General features: G+C 45.3%; 1 protein-coding gene across 1 annotated transcript; it reads left to right on the top strand.

Annotated features, from left to right (window-relative positions):
• The first annotated feature begins 60 nt into the window (after window positions 1–60).
• LOC138065857 (uncharacterized) lies at window positions 61–8610 on the top strand. The gene is made up of 5 exons (XM_068931284.1): window positions 61–68; window positions 1063–1287; window positions 1500–1598; window positions 6953–7113; window positions 7300–8610. Exons 1-5 carry the CDS (start codon window positions 61–63, stop codon window positions 7476–7478), a joined length of 672 nt encoding a protein of 223 aa, XP_068787385.1. The 3' UTR covers window positions 7479–8610.
• The last annotated feature ends 8830 nt before the right edge of the window (window positions 8611–17440 follow it).

The raw sequence follows: 17440 nt of genomic DNA, 5'->3' as shown, positions 1-17440 counted from the left end.
GGGAGGCCGGCGCAGCGCGGGGACGGGACGGCACCTTTTCCCTTCCCTGGCCCGCTCTGAATGGGGAGGTTTGTTGTTGAAACTCGGTTTGAACTCATCACATGTCGGCTGGCTTTTCCAAGAAAAAGAGAAGTGGTTAATTTGTCACTGGGCATCCAGTCCATTCATAAAAAAAAAAAAAAAAGAAAAGAAAAAAAAAGAAGGAAAAAAAGCCAGCTCAGTGCAGGGACCCCCAAAGAAGGTGGTTGCGAAGGGGGATTTCCTCCCTCCTCTCGCCCTCCCCACCCCCTTCAGTATTTTGTTTACGGACCCGGCCCCCCCCTCCCCAACCCCTCCTCTGCCTCCGCGGCTGGGCTCCTCCTCCGCAGACTACACGGCGTCAGGGCTGCGAGCGAATAGGATGAACACAATCACTAGCCATGGTCACAAATTACTGCAGGAAGTGTTAGCTACGCACCGGCTCCTAAACAAGATCGATTACTTTCCACTGCCCGCAGCCCCAGAAAGGGCTCCCCCCGCCCCCGGCCCCCGCGCCCCCGCCTGGGCGGGCCAGGCCGGGCCGGGGAAGGGAAGGGAAGGGAGAGGAGGCGAGGCGAGGCGAGGCGAGGGGGATCCCGCCACAGCGCAGCGGAAAGGAATGGGGGGGACGGGGGCGGGCCGCGGCCGCGCAGTGTCACACGAGGGCGCGCAGCGGGCAGGGAGGCGGCCGGAGCCGCCCGGCGCTGAGGGGCTGCGCGGACGCCGCCGGCGTCCCCTTGGCTCGTCCCGGCGGTTGAGGCTTTTTGTTTTTTTTAAGTAGGAAGCGATCGACACCGCCGGTTTCGGGCAGCGGCAGCGAGGAAGGTGACTAAGGCCCCGTCCTGCAACTTGTTCCGCGGGGGCGGTCCGCGGCGCCCCCGCGGGGCCGCATCCCCGGCGAGGCGGGCTGGCGCGGGGGCCGCCGCCGCTGCCGCCGGCCGGCACAGGAAGCACTGACTCAGCGCGCAGCGCTGCGCTGCCGGGGCGCGGGCTGCGCTGGGCCCCCTCCAGCCGAGCCGCTCAGCGTGTGCGTAATCGCCCCAGGAAGCGGTGCCTCCGCGCCGGCGGCAGGAGCCGCTTCCCTCCCGCCCGCCGGCCGGCCGCCTCCGCCGCTGCGCTGGGCGAAGCGGGCCGCGGCCTGGGGGCGGCCGCCGCCGCGGCCCTTGCGCTGCTCACGCCCTCGGCCACCTGCGCCAGCGTCCCAGCAGCTCGTGAGGCGGTCGGCCAGCCTGAGCCAAACGTGACGGGACGGCAGACGTCAAAAATACAGTAATTCTTCTGGAGGGTTTCGTGAAAAGGACAAGGGTGGGCTAAAGAAAAAGAGGAAAAAAAATAGTTAGTGGCCGCACACACACACGCACACAGAGCGCTGCAGCGCGCTCTCGGCTCCTTCACAGGCACCGGTGTATCTGTGCAGACAGGGAGTTTTAAGAACGCTCCAGTGCTGCGGAAAGCATCAGTTACTCCTTCTGTCTTCTTAGGCGACTGAGAATCCAAACGCCAGAGCGATCTCAGAGGAAAGGAGGCTTCCTCAGTTCTAGTCCACCACTCAGTGCTGCTTCCCAGGCACTTGGAATTAGGTGATTACCTGAGAAACAGCCTTCATTTAAGAAGAAATTACATTTCTGTCCCTTCTGGTTGTGAAAATACTCACTTGACGTGGCAAAGGCTCCATTTGCTTTCAGGGTTTTTTGTTGTTGACAGTTTCAACATTTGAAGTGTTAGGGCAGGTTCATTTTGATAATGTCTCGAAGTATTAGTAAAAACAGTAACTTCATACTTGCTGATAATTACCTTAGGGAGGTAAATAAGAGTCCTGCTTTAAACATGTGTGCATTTATATAAGCATAGTTATATATATACCTACTATACGTGCATACACTTGTGTATCTGTGTGAGGTAACAGGTAACCAACAGTCACACAGAATCTGTGCTAACATATTGGTTTAGATGAATATGCATTCTCCCTGCAGTGATGTACATAAGGTATATGTGTATTATATACATATATGTAATATGTATTATATACGTATTATATAATGATATTTATTATTATAATATATATTACATGCACATATTACTGAAGATAGAAATACCATAATTTAAAAAAATCAAGTTGCAAGGTCAAGCGTAAAAAGTTTGGAAAATAAGTTAAGACTGACAGTTTAATCTGAATGCATCCTCCATCTAGATGGTGGCCTTTTAATTCAATGTTAACACATTGGTTTTTTCTTCTGTACGTTTCCTTTCATGGTTAGGATATTTTTTGTTAAAACTATTCCATAGTTTTTGTATCCTTATTAAATATATAGTCGCATTGATTATTGCACACTATTCAAACCTCACATTGAGTACAGAATACGCTCATGAGATTTTGTGTTATTCTTTCATCATAGTATCTAATTGTTGGACATATATTAATAAAACTATCTACATAACATCCTTATGGAGTTAGATTCCTGACTGATACTGAACCATGCCAAGATATTGAACCGAAAGTGCAAGTGTATTACCTCAATGCTTAAAAAATGGGCATCCTTCTCCCAGTGAGGTTCCTTATTGCTTCAAAAGAATATTCAAAATTTGCCCTTAATGTCTTTGTGCTTCAGAGCTGTTAGGTGTTTCTGTATTGCAGTCACTGTAGTTCAGGGATTAGTGTTAAACTACCAGCTCAGAGGTTGCTAGTAGCAATATTACAGCAGTACATTGCTCAGCGTAGATTAACCACCCAAGATCTTAGCCAGTCTGAAGCAAGTTTTACAGTGCATGTGCTTGCTGCTGTGTGCCTCCTGCCAGCAGAACTTGCACTACCCAGCTTAAGATAGCTCACATATCTGCCAGAGCTGTGCTGATGACGTAAACGTACGCTTTGTCTCTACTCCATCCTCAATTCTTCTCACACATTATTCCTCGTTTCTGCAGCCAATGGATAATGCAGCTGTTTGACCAGGCCAGCTTTCCTATCCTCTCCTCTTCACCTATTCTGCCACTATTTTTCAAAAATTAATAGAAAAAGTAAAAAAAACCTTTTCTCTTGCCTTTTTTTTAACAGTGATGGCTCTTCGTTTTAACTCTACGGAAGAAAGTTTGGACCAAATAATACAAACACACTGATGACCCATTTTACCTCATTGGATCGATATCCCTGGCCTCTGAAAACATACTCCTGTGTCATTAGCTTCCACACACACAAATAAATGTATATATGGCAATATATACAGTAATAAGAAAAAAGCTGATAAAGCCTGTTTAAAAAGTGAAATTGAAGACGTTCCGTAAACAGAAATTACTACAAGTCTTAACTTGCTGTCTCTGCAGCACCGTTAGTCTACACCCTTAATGTATGTCCCTTAACATACATCCGTACTCAATGTACCTTGTAATTGCCTCATTATGGTTAACTACTGCTGACCCCTGTGTGGAACATGTTAACATACAGAGCAACTGTGAAATACCTAGGATGTTCACAACAAGGGTTGCTCTGGGTAGCGAGGGTAGGTATTTCAGAACCAACGTAAAACTCCATATACATAATTTGTTCCACAAACTTATCTTTATCATAGACTTTCCTTAACATTTAATTCATTGCCATTCTGTGAATGATATGTTTCTTTAATCAGCAAAACAAAGAGCTATAATGTATGACAGCGGAAGCAAATCAGAAGAGCTTATCATAATGCAAGGACCAGGCAGTGATCAGTAGGCCTAGGATCTACTACTCAATTTTGAGTCCCTGGAATATTTTGTCAGAACTGTGTTTATTAGCTTTGAGTTTTTGACAGCACTTTTATAGGAAATAATGAGGAGAGTGTACCCTACCACAGAGAAACCACTCACTTCTGTTTTCCCACCCTCATACCCCACCCAAATCCGGGGGCAGTACTGCTGTTGCTAGTCCGAAGGGGAAGGATAACCCATTTCTATCACCGGGTTTTCCTGTTCCAGCTCCCAGCTTTTCTCATACTTCTGACAAAAAGAGCTGGAAGCTCAGCCACTATTAATGACGTACCACAATTATTCATGCTACGTCCCCAGTTACTCCTCCAACCCCAACACAGGAACGTGATTATGCACTCCTCTCATATGGGTTAATATACCCAGGCACAAAATTGTCCACCTGTCCTTCCTCCAAACACAATTTAGCCTGCTCCATGAAGTAACTGAGTAGCTAACTTGGCTATTGCTATTTCTTTAGCTCTTGTCATATGCCCCCTGCTATTCCACCCGCTCTCTAGTGACGTAGTGAGCAGGAGACCAAGGCAGACAGAAAACAAAGCCCAGGAGCACCTGGTGCTTTAGAGGGAAGCGGCTGGAGCACCTCTGGGAGGCTCTTAACCCAGGAGGAAGGTGAGGACCAGCCAGGGGAGCTCTTCCTGCAGAGAGACAGTTTATCCCTCCAAAAAACCTTCACAGGGTCTGAAATCCTACAGCCCGTAAGGAAAACCATTAGAGCTGGCAGCTCGGCTGATGGCTCTCAGTTGCTCAGTTTTCACTCTCTTGGCTCTTGTAACGTCATTGTTTCCCCTTGCTCCCCAGTTGCCATGGAGGTTTCCAAGCCAGACAACACCTGAATTTCTAATGCTAAAAGAAAAATACCATTTCAGGGTTTCTTTACGCATCGTAAAGAAATGCCGAAGGTCACACGCCACTCAGGCAAGCTGCAGCGTTGGCAGCCCGTGAGCCAAGGGGATCCCGGCTCTGATGAAAGCCAGCTTGCCCATGGGCAACGCTCCCATCTGCAAGCTCCTGCCCCAGTGGACAGTGTGGGGGGCAAACACAAGTGGCTCCCTCCTCTCAACTGCCATAAGTGTTTGGGGAAAGAAAGAAAGAAATCAAGGAACAGCCCCAACCCCACTCCTATGCAGATAGATCTCCTTTCTTCTTCCTCTTCCTCTTCTTGAAAAACTGCTCACTCTCTGCCTCCCTTCTTCTTGGCGTCCCCAAAATGGTGCTGGACCAGTGCCTAGATTTGATCCCAGTAATGCTGAAGAAAGCAGGGGGCGACAGGTCTCTACAGCTCCAGGCATAGTCCAAGTGCAGCTATTTGGATAGATATGGGAACTAAACCTGTCCTGAATTCAGGAGCTGATGCTGCTGGGGACCAGGCAGTCACCTCTCCAGCCCCACGCACCTCCCTTGCCCAGGTGCCTGCGAGCCTGGGCGCCAGCATGGAGCAGCTGCCTGGCACCAGAGCGACGGCAGGCTCAGTGGGTGGAAAGGGAAGGCGTGAGCTGCCCTGACTGCCGTCAATCACTAGGAATTTCTACATTGTAAGAAAAGCTTAAGTTCTCAACAGTATCAGCGCACGAATTCTGTGTTGGGCTTTTTTTAACAAGAAGGGGTGACAGCTACTTTACTCACTATAAATCTGTAGAAGTTGGTAGGACTGTAGCTGTCACGCATGAGTTCTGCAGAAGGTGAAGACGAGGAGTTAAGATGAAAAGGTAGGCTCAAAAAAAGGCTCTAAGTTATCATATTTCAAAAACCTCTATCTCATAACTTTCCTGGAGTCTGACTGCTGATGTCCTTTGCTGGTGTTGCGGGGGGGTTAGCAACACTGAGCTTAGTGTTTGAAATAAACAATTGGGTATCTCCAGCAGCAGTTCCCAAACTAAAAGTCATGACCACAAGTGGGGTCGCAGAAGTTACAAGTGGGGTCACGAGCTTGACAGAAATTACATTGTTTACAGTAACATCTGGGTTGCAAGCCCAACAGAAGTGGAACTGTAATGTTTAGTAATTGCCCATCTCCAGTATTTGTGCTTTTTCCTGAAGCTCCAGCTCCTGGCGCCCAGAAATTTTCAATATCTATGCAGAGGTTGGGGAGCACAAGCTCCCTTTCTAAGTTATGAGGTTATGAGGGGAAAAAAAAAAGCTGGAAAAGATGAGAGAAATACATCCTAATGATTTAAGAGAAATAATTCAGGATAGAAAACTTTTTTTTTAAGTGTAGACCAGCTGATGTTTTTAGACATTCAGTACTGACAACCAGCGCTAACTGGAAAGATGTTTCTGGTTAATTGAATGGGGGAAGGCTCCTCCCAGTACACATACCGCCTTACACTTTGTAACCTGAACACTTAGGCCCCTGTAATACTTTGTCCACTTTCAAGATTTTAGCTCAAATGTTCTAGGGTGATAATATGTCTATTTTTATTACATTCAGTCATTCATTACAGAGACAAAAACACAGAGTACAGAAGTCTCAGGGGGGATATAGCCCATGTTCATAAACATACATTTCTAAATCATAATGAAAATCAATCGAACTTGTCTTTGTTTTCCCCTCCAAAAGCAAGGAGACGTATTTCTGTATCTAAAGCAAGAGGGGATCTTTTGAGAAAAGAAGGCGGAGAACCAATAACCCTGGGCTTCATCTCATCTTCTGCCATTAGTTTCTTTATCAAGCTGAACCTCCTTGGCCTTTGGTTTCCTCGTGTGTCAGATGGGAATAATTATGCTCTACCTGACAGCAACAGTGAAATAATTACCATTTGCAAACACTTTCAAAACCCCTTGTGAGAGATGGAATATCAAAGCCGTACAATACATTGATGGTCTCTGAAAGGTTAGGTGTACAAAACAATCATGTTATTCTGCTACTAAACACTTTTAGTTAGCACTTGTATTAATATTCTCTTTGCATCAAATGACTGGGTTTGGGTAGTAGGTTTTTTACAACCCTCTTCCCTGTTTTTCGAGGGATACTGTATGTCTAGTTTCGTCCCAGAGCAAATGCTTCTGGTTGGATTATAAAATCCTTGAGAACAGAACTTTTTATTGGAAACTATGAAACGGTGTGAGCTATCACAGCATCTCCACATACTTAAGGTGTTGTGATGTGTGTATGTGGGTATTTCCTTAGTGTCCAAAATGACTAGCTATTATGCCCAAAATAGCCTTTGTACTTTACTCTTTTTTTTTTTCTTGACAGTGTCACACTGAGTCTCTGCCGTCAAAATTTCCTAGCCAGTCATGCAATCAAGAACAGATCAGCTGTGTTCGCGTTGCCAAAGACAGCTTGTGCCACAAAGACTCGTCAGCGTCGCTACTTCCCACAACTTCCGAAGAGCAGCTCCATAAAGAAGGCTTTAGGTAAATGTTTTGGCTGTTCCCGAGCCCCCACTTTTGAGTAATGTGACCTGCCCTTCCCCAGAAAGCCTCCCAGGGAGGGGCTCTCTGAGGGCTTTGGGGCTGAAGGGGGAGATCTCCAGAAGCTGCCATTTCTCATCAGCCCGCGTGACTTTCCCAGGTGGGCTGAGCAAACCCCTCTCTCCACAGCAAATGACCGACCAAGCAACGAAGCGGCAGCTCCCCTTTGTGTTCGTCCACGATGCTCTGCCCAGAAGCGATGCTCTTTCCCCTTCGCTCAGCTGCTCAGGCTTCCCCAGGCTGCAGGGCTGCCAAGGCTGCTAGCGGGGCTTCGGACACATACGCTGGGCATGGCCCCGGCCGCCTGAAAGCCTGTAATTTCCTCCGTGGGGAGCCGGGGAGGAAATCGCTGTGTGCCGTGCGAGCACGCGGGAGAGCAGGGCAGGCGGCACGGTGCCCACCCGCATCGCAGAGGCGCCTCTGGCGCGGAGCGAGGGGCGGCCGGCGCTCTCCGCACAACCAGCTTTGCTTCTTTCTGCCTTTTCTTGCTGATACTAGATCTGCAGGAACTAATCAGCCGGCCGCAGAAAGGCCAGCGCTCCCCGGCGTTATCGAGGGAGCTCCGGCCCCAGTCAGTACAGCCCCCTGCACAAGAAAGGAGCGCTTTGCAAATTATTAGACTTTCTGCAAACATTATTTATTTGCCTAGAAACAAAACACATTCCAGTCAAAATCCCAAACGAGTTAGGCTTGTGTAAGGAAAATAATAATAAAAAAATAACAAAATCGGTATTGTTCCTGTTTGGAAGTGATTGCTGGTTTTAGAAGTCACCTTTCAAACAAAGGAAACACTGACTTGTTATACAGAATTAACTGGAAAAAGTTACTGATAGCCCAGGCAGCCATTCAGGGGTGTGTGTGGGGAGGGGGGGTTAAATACAGCAATAGCCATAACTATCATGGCTTCTAAAATTAAAAAGAAAAATAGCCACAACAAGAATTTCCAGTGTCAATGAAATTAATTCACTGGAAAGTGAGGATAATCCGCTCTCATAAAAAGCAGAAAATAACTTCGCTCAGTTGACAGTTTTATTATAGGAACACAGGAAAATGGTGACAGAAAATGATATTTTGATGCCGATTGTTTTATTTGTGCCTCTTTCTGTGTGTTTTCTTTTCACAAGTCTGAGCTTTTAATACATGCTGACTGTCAAGTAATAAGCAAATGGAATGGTGTGAATTAATTATCTCGTTCATTTAAATGTACATTTTAATTAAGTTTATTGGTGGGAGAATTGACATCGTGAAAAGTTCTTTACATTTAAAGAGATGTTAAAATAACAAAATCACTGAAGCCTAAAGAACATCAAGTAGGAATGGCATTTGTTTTGCTTAACTTACTGGGAGATGTAAAAGACTTGTCCCATTAACTTTTAAAAGACCTAAAAATTAAAAAAAAAAGAACACTTTTCATTTAAAATAAAATTTTCTTAAGCACTGAATCTGTAATTAAGAAAGAACGTGGTAGTTATAATTAAAACTGTACTCCCCAGAGGGAGCTACAATTTTCTATAACTAAAATAAGAAAAACTTGAGAGAAGAGTTAATGGAAGGCTTGGATTATTATTTTTGAGGGTGGAAGGAGACGTGGTCACTGGTTTTTTTTTTTTTTTAATTTTAAATAGAACCCTGCAAATATTTTTCACACCTATAGCTAAATTGGTAACAGGGAGGCATTTTGCAGCTCTACAAAAGATCAAAAGCTTGACTTTTCATCTGGCACAGCTTCATAGTTAGCAAAAACATAACAGAACAACAACAAAAAAAAAGGCTGTTATTTCACCCGCTTGGGTTTGGTAAGTGCCTGTTGTGTATCGCAGCAGAGAGAGGGAAAGGGTCAAAGTTTAAATTTAGCTTGCCGCTTTGCTGGGTCGCGGCTTGACTTCTACGCGCAGGGCTTGATTCTTGGCTGTCTTGCGCCGCCCTGGCTCCCAGCGCCTTCCTTGGCAGGGGCAGGGGCAGGGGCTGGGGCAGGGGCAGGAGGGTGGCAGGAAGGCAGGTTTGGGCACTCATTGCCACAATGGGAATTCGCCAGAGGAAAAAACCGTGGTGCTGGGGGATGGGGTGGGTGGGGGCGGGTTAGCAGAGGAACAGCACTGGAGGGAGAAGACTTCTTTCAAATTAAAAGTTGACTGTTTTAAGCTATAATAAATACAATACGCTCTCTCCCCTTACAGAAAGGGAAAAAAAAAAAAACCCAGCAGTGCACTGATTGCAGAGGTGCTGGTAAAATAAGGATTAAACGTTTAAAAGGAAAGGAGGAGAAAGAAAGAGGGCAATATAAGAAAGCTGCCAAAGATCTCCGCTTTCCCTGGGGAGCGCAGAAGTCGGTGGCAGACACGCGTGCAGCATCTCCCCTTCACGCGCTTGTTATTTCACTGCCCGGATCTGCAGTGCAAAGGGATTTTGAGCGTTGGGGCCAAACCGGGGACGGGGTGCTGCCCGCTACCCGCCAGGCGCCCGATCCACGCCGCAGCCAGGCCACTCGGCACTGCTGTCCTCGGACGCGTGCAGAGACCCAGCGACGCTGGCAGAGGTTGAATTAGGGCAGCTGCTCCTCGGAAGGGCTCTGTGGGGTGGGCGCGCACCTACCGTATCTACGGCACCAGGCTTCGCACAAAAGCCATCTGCAGCCACAGCTGCCCTCTGAAAACCATGCCGCGGAGGAAGAGGAAGGTGGGCCAGCTCCCTCTTTTGCAGAAGGTTGGGCTTGAGACACAAGAGAGCCGTGTTCTGGGGCCGTCTCTAGAATTACGTATTTTAGATTAACTAGTCAGTGGATAGCGTCTAAACAGAGCTGCCCCTGCCTGGCGCCCTGGGACGCTGCCCACCCAGCCTTGAGGAAGGAAAAGTCTCTCCCCCAGCTCTCCTCATCTTGCAGAGGCTGGAGGCTAGGTAGTAGGAGGTGGGCGTAAGCGTAAGGCAGGGCCTGAACCCAGCTCCCTCGCTGCCTGCGTAAATGACGTAGCCCCGCTGTGTGAACAATAAGCAGCACTACGGCACCATGGTGCAGCAACCAGCCCCCCGGAGATGCTGCTCTGCTGAGGAGCCCAAGCGAAGGGAAGCCCTTGCTGGATCTCTAGAGAAAGCCCAGGAGAGCCCTTGAGCATGTCAGCCGCAGGAGGTCCCCTCCCAAGGCACCTGCCTCCGCCGGCCAGATGCAGCGTTGGAGCTGGAGCCGAGAACCTGCCCTGCGCTCGTGAGCCAGGGGCTCAAAAACGAACCGCTGCCCCATGCAGCCTTCAGGTGCCTCATTTCTTTTGGATCTGGACCCCTGCATGCAAATTTAAAACAGGCTCACTCCTGTGTTTTGTTGAACATGTTTTTGGAAAAAAAAAAAAAACTGTTGAACTGTTGTGCTTTGTATCCATGAGGAAAAATGATTAAAATCATGCTATTTAGCTGTGGTTATGTGTAGGACTGACCATGATTAGCATATCCTAAGGCTGCAAAAAATTACTGCTGCAACTAAAACTTTGGCTTCTCATTTAACCACTTGCTGTTTATTTTGCTGATAATGATGCCTGGGCATCAGTAGAAAGAGCCCAACTCTTGTCTCTATTTTTGTGAGATAAATACCTCCTTCAGCTGAGCTAGGGGCAGCCAGGTAGCTGGTTTGCAAACACCTGAGAGCACCAGCACTTTCTTCTGGCATTGGTTAAGTACAACAGTTACATTGGTAGAGTTAATAAACAGAGTGCCTGGGAGGGTTTTAGTCACTTATGTTTGTGGGAATATATAGCTGGGGACTCAATGTCTTGGACTTACGGTGGAGTCAAGAAGAGGTGGAGGCACAGGCTCTCCCCTCTTTTACCTGAGCCTTGCAGGTCTGGCATTGCTTCCTACATAGGGTTGGTACCTCAGTCAACTGGCCTGTTTTCTTGCCCCTGAAGTCAATTCTGCCAGCGTAGACATCTTTAAATCACATTGCAATTGTTATAATATGATTAGATTAATTAATCATATAGATTAATTAATTTTCATTTCCATTTTCATTACACACATGTAGCTGTTATGTATCGCTAAGCAGGGGACAAGTAGTCATGTGTTAGGATTCTGCTTTGCAGTGGCTCAGATAGATAGCTCCTATTTTAGTAAGAGCAGTAGCAGCTCTAATGTTTTTTAGCTGGTGGGGACTTCCACAGAAAATTTTGTAGCCGGTTAGCTTGTGCATGTGCACATGCGGGCCAACAATGCAGTGGAGGGCAATGCCTAGTCACCCACCTCAGGAGTACCTGCCCTTCCCAGGGGAAACCAAAAGGCTGCATTTGAATCGCAGTCTTTCCTGTCACCAGAGATGGAAAAAGAGGAAGAGGTATGGTCCCCTCCAGGCCCCATTACAAACCTGCAAAAATTGTACGTTGGGCGTGTGTGAATTGGAGTCTCATATTTCTTGCTTTGATGATTTTTAAATCAAATTCAGTGAGCTTAACCTAGACCTAAAACTAAATTACGCTAAACCCCGAAGTTTCAGTACTGTATCTAAGGAGTTAAGAGCTCTTGTTTTTCTCATTTTCAGAGGCTGTACAGAGATCTGTATCACGGTCCCCACTTTGGGTAGGTGAGCAACTGATGTGCAGGGGGAGGACGTGACCTACCTGAAATCACTCCGCAAAGCGATGGCAGAACCTGAGAGCAGCATCTCTGGTTACCTGAATCCTCATCCCAAGCACATAGGTACAGCTAGTTAAATAAGTTGCAGTGCTTTGCTTCTTATTCCCATTGCTGCACTACAGCTCGTTTGCCCAGCAGGTTTGCCAATGCAGCTGTGTGTAGCACTGCACTGTCAAAGAGATTACTGAAATGATCGGTACCGAAAATTGTCCCCCCTCTCCTTTTTTATTTCTAAATTTCAGGCAGGTCATTTTAACTCCTGTAACTTGACCAAACTGATAGGCAGCACAAGCCTGCTAAAGCTGTGCTGGAGCACGTGGGAGGTGTGGGGCAACATCACAGGTGGTGCTGTGCCATGGTGCCCCCATCACCAGGTCATGCTGTCTGTCTTCATGAGCACTATCTTTTATTTGTAACTCTTCCCTTCCTCAGTCTTCTCACGTGACGTATGGCAAATTGTTTAACCTTTCCCTGCTCCTTTTTCCTTATCTACCAAACGAGGATAACACTCACCTTAGAGTATTGCAGGAGAGTAAATTCTTTAGGGTTTGCAGAGGGCTGTGAGGTGCGTGGGGGGGAAGCTCCATAGAAGTACAAAGCATTATTTAAAATTGGAGAAATGTTTGATTCCATCTCTCCAGCTGTTTGCTGTGGCTTCCCCAACTGTTGTAGAGGCTTTAAAAGCTGCTGCCTGATGTTCTTGCTTTTTTTCACTGCTCTTCTCTTCTGCATTTCAGAGATCACAATTATGCGTTTTCCTTAAGCAGCTTTCCTCTAGCAAAACACGGCTTCCTCTTCCAACTCTCTAAACTAAAGGAGAAAAAGAGTGCCTTCAATTTGCTTGCATGAGTTTTCTGCATTTTTTTTTAACTTTAATAACAGTTTTAAACTGAATAAACACCTATTACTAAGTTTTACCATCTTTTATATCTTACCACAATCCTGAAATGTTTACGAAAGACATTTCAAGTGTGATAAAAATCCAGAACATAATTCAATAGTTTCACTCACTTTCTTAAAAATGGGTTATTTGCAACATTCGTATTGTTTTCCGCAATGGTCGTAAAAAAAAATTATTTTTTAAAGATAAGTAAAAATCCACAAAGTTGCCAGAGCATAATCTTTCCTTTTATTTTTGTGGACACACTGTCCAATTGAGATCAATCTATTTGTAATTACTCAACACTACAGAATCTCTCCTTGGGCAGAAGATTAGATAATAAAGTGTTTATGACAAGCACCAACCTTAAAAAAGGCCAGAGAAATAACACCTAAGATAATCGGGTGGGAGCAGAAATTCTACTTGAAAGAATACACTGGTGTTTCTATTTACTAACTTATCAGCTTTGCTTAAATTAACTATGACTGAAATATGCTCTACCCTTTTCCTCAATTAACTTTTCATTCATTCACAAATTCATTGGGCCTCACCCTGGAATGAGACCCTTTATTCTTCAAAGAGCCTGGGTGACCTGCTACAGTTTTCAACTAATCAGAGAAACAAAAAAGGGCCGAGATTAAACCCCAAGGAACCCAGGCTATCTTGGAATTCACTTGCAAGAATAAACATTGTCACTTACAACAAGCAGATCTGAGATATTTAGCAAACCCCAGGGTGCTCTATACAGTGAAGATTTCCACGTTTGATTGCCATCTTATCCACCAGAGTGGTTTTCTTAGTTCTTTATCTAATCAAGAAGCTAGCTGGTGTGTTAGACAAAAGAAACTTTCAGCACACTTGTAAAAGTTTAGAAGAATCTCTGTCCCTACCCATTGCAGACAGTCAGCTTAAGGGATATCATGTGCAATAAAAATCACATTAGATTCATAGTTAAATTGAAAGTCATATAGAAATGGAAATCACAATAAATATGTTTGGTAGGTCAACACCAAGGTGTGACCTTTACTTTTGTAAAAAAAAAAGAAAAAAAAGGAAAGAAAAAAGAAACATCCCTAAAATTTATCAAGGTAAATGCTACTGAAATGCCATTTCTGGACGAGCCTCGTAGTAACTTAGCATTAATTATCTCTTTACAGAAAATGTTCTTTCAGGTGTCTTTTCGCTGGCAAGAGTGGGGGTTGTGTTTGACTGAAAGCTTGGAGCTAATTTGATCCCAGTATTACAGATGCCCTTAGTAAATAACTGGTATGGCTCTGGAGTCTGGAAGTCGCTAAGATTTAACAATACAGTTATTTTATCTGCTGGGTTGCTGGGATGCCCCAGTGCAGATTATGTTTTTGATTTTATGCAGCAGAAAGCACAGTTCAGTTTAGATGTTACAGAGATGTCAGGAAGGTGCCTGTTGAAAATGTCTGTTAAAGAAAGCTCACAAAAGAGTAAAACTATCAACAAAAAGTTTTTTTCTCCTAATACACTGTGTCGCATTGTACATCTATGAAAACTGTTCCTTGCACGTCCTCCTTGGACGTGCAAGGTGTGGATAGCAAATATCTCCTCATAACTATTGAATTCATACAAGTAAGGAGATAAAACAAGAGAATAGGAAAGCTGAAACGAAAGTGCTAACCACACATGGCATAGCCCATGGAGAATGAAAGGCGGTCAAAAGGAGTGGTGAGAGCAATGGAACAATGAGTTCTGTGTCAGAATCGTCACAGCTCACCTAAACTGTGGCCATCTTCCTTAATAGTAGGAAATTTTCCCCCTACTGCGTTTACATGTATTCTGGAGAAGCAGCAGCAAATAAATCTCTTCAGTAAACTGAAAGACAAGGATGGTAAAGATGGACAAGCTTCCTTAAACACAAAGATCTGCGCACCCCAACATTTGCCAGGGATGTTCAGGTGCAGAAGAAGAGAAATGTCCAGCCTGAGGAAACGTGATTGCTTGTGTAAGTGTGCAGGAGCTCATGTTTCAAGACTTTACAGGACAAAAAAAAACAAACAGAAACTCTCTCTCTCTCTTTCTCTAATATTATTGTAACTCTGGATACGCACGTAAGTAGGGTGAGATTTGTAGAGCAAAGTGGTGAGGGGTAGTATCTTTTTTTTTTTTTTTTTAAGACCGACTGATATAGCTAAAAAAAGATGTGCAGTTGGATACAAGCAGTCTTCTTCAAGTCAGATGGCTGCTGAGTGTGGATTTTGCCCTCGGAGCAGCCTCTGTGTGCACTGGGTTACCTAAACTCATCCACAAGCCCTTCTGCTGGCAGAACTGGGGAGTGCAAAACAGACGGCGGGAAATGTTGCGCAGCCAGAGATGGGGGATTCGTTGGTGAGCACAATGGGATATGAAAGCGGATGTCTGCCTACCACCTTAGCTGTACTGAGAAAATACAAAATGCAGCAACACTTTGACCGATGCAGATTACTTATCTTCCATCTTAGTTCAGCTTGAGTAGACAGAATAAAATTTAAAATGGCAACTTGACAGCCAGCTTTGTCCCTTAAAACACAACACCAACAGGCTATGAAAGTAAAAGAGCTTCTTGTACCCTCCCACTCCCCAGCGCAGAACAATAGCGTGGAGCCTGATCTCATGTAAGGGTCGAATTCTGCTCCCGTTAATTTAATAGTCTATAGACTGTAGTGGGCACAGCAAAAAGCCCCAGGGAATCAATAAGGACTACTGTGCTGAGTAAGAGTTTGCACAAGCTCTGCTCTTTTTACTGTAGATGTCTACATTAGGAATGAAAACGAGTGAGCTAATTCGCCTCAGTGCAAGCAGAAAATATGTTTCAGACTGCACACTTTCACGGCTGACTTACAAACTGGTTTCAGGAGCGCGCTAGCACAGTGTCATTAAAAACTACTGTTGTTTGAGCCCTTTATCCTTTTTTTGCTTAAATTTTTATGAAAGATTTAAAATGTCTTTCCTCTGATTTCAGTTAAACTAGCTGCTCTCTACTTCTCTGTACAGGTTGTGGAAAACAGGATTTTACAAGTACTTCAAAGTACACATGAAGAGTCTGTTAACAAATATGTGGTGCCAAATTCTTAGATACACAGAACCACTGCACTAAAAACAAAGGGATTGTATGGGTGGGAATAGGAATAGATTTGGCAAGGAATGTGAATTCCCAAAGGAAGTGGTAACTTTCATAAACTCTTGGAAAGCCCGTTTTCCATACCCGCCACTCTCACCACCTTCTACTTGTAAACTGTGCTGTTCAGTAAAACCTGTAGTTTTCTGGACTGCTGTGTCGGGAATTATGGCTGAACAAGTGGGGTGAAAAGCAGACCTGAAATTTTCGCAGCGCAGCACACACCAACACAAAACCTTGCCTGGTTTCAAATTTCGTTACCAATCCAAACCCCAGACAAGCTTCACTGAAAGGTTTGTTAAGGTTCATGAACCGCAGGATGAGTTTGGGGGGTGCCAAAAAAAAGAAAGGTCTGGAAGAATGAGAGGGTGGGAGACAGCCCGATTTCGGGCTCTGCCACAGGCTCACCGCGGGTCTGGGGCAAATCACGCTCCTCCTGTGCCATCTCCAGCGGTGTGGCACAAGTAAGATTGCCAAATCGCCTTTTGTCTCAGAGCATTTGGAGGAGCAACGGCGGAGAAGCTCTAAATACGTGGCATGCTGTGCTCGGACCAGACTGGGCTCGGAGGGCTGGCCTTCAGTACGGGCAACTGCACTAATCCCCAGGAAGCCCTTGCAAGAAGCCGGCATGGTTTCAGTCTACACCATAATGACTTTCCCAGCAGAGCCGTACCGGCAAAGGTGTAGCAGAGACACAGCGGGAGAAGCCTTTTGCTGTACAGCAGAAGTCATCTTGAGGAAGATATATGCTATTTTCCTAACAGGATTTTCTTTTGCTTCTAACTTATACCTTCTCATGGGTTTTGCTAGGATACCTGTGTCTCAGCTGTTCTCCTCCCTCTGAGGCAAAGGAAGTAATTTTAAACGCAGTTTAAAGTGGTGCCTTGGCAGGGCAGAGCTTTGGCCTCGTGAGGACGATGTGGGTACCTGGGGCAGTTCTGCTCCCCCGTTCATGGGCAGACCAGTGCGCGTGTACGTGCTCGGGGAGCAGATCCACTGGCCATGCTAAGACCTTGCACAAATTACCGTGAAGTCGCAAACTGTAATCTGCGTTTATTAGGAACAGTTCTCCTGAACCTGGGATCAGTTTTATTAGGGTTATTTAACTGTTAAGCAATTGTTTTACCAAGGATATCAAAGATGCTGATACAGAGAAACAAAAGGGCAAACAAAAGAAAACCACAGTTAATTCTTACAGAAAAGTGGTACTACAGGAAAAATGATCCAAATCTTGCCATTCTTTTCCAGGTAAAATTAATGTCTCTGGGCTAAATCCTGCTCTGCATCACAGCTCCTCAATTTCACAAAAAAACAGCGTGGGATGAAAGGTGGCAGTCATCACTCTGCTGGCTTCAGAGATAGCTTTGTTTTAAAGCTGAGTAAATGCACTAATCTGTTTGCTAATCTACACTGTTGTCTGGAGAAACTGCAACTATTTGAAGTCATGAGATTCTGTGTTAAAAGAATTCAGGTGTGCCACAAATCATTATATACAATAAAATATCCAATCATGACTCTATATTTAATCAAGAATTTATTTAGTTGTTCACATTCCATGGTTGCCTTTAAGAGGAGCCGTGTGGCTTTTGACCATGTCATTAAAAGTATTTAACATATCTTGTTGTTTTGTCTGCAAGATTCATTTAAATATT

The sequence above is a fragment of the Struthio camelus genome, chromosome 1 (genome assembly GCF_040807025.1).
Source record: "Struthio camelus isolate bStrCam1 chromosome 1, bStrCam1.hap1, whole genome shotgun sequence".
Lineage (NCBI taxonomy): Eukaryota > Metazoa > Chordata > Aves > Struthioniformes > Struthionidae > Struthio > Struthio camelus.
Note: the sequence above shows the minus strand (reverse complement) of the source record. Positions and strands in the feature narration are given on the sequence as shown.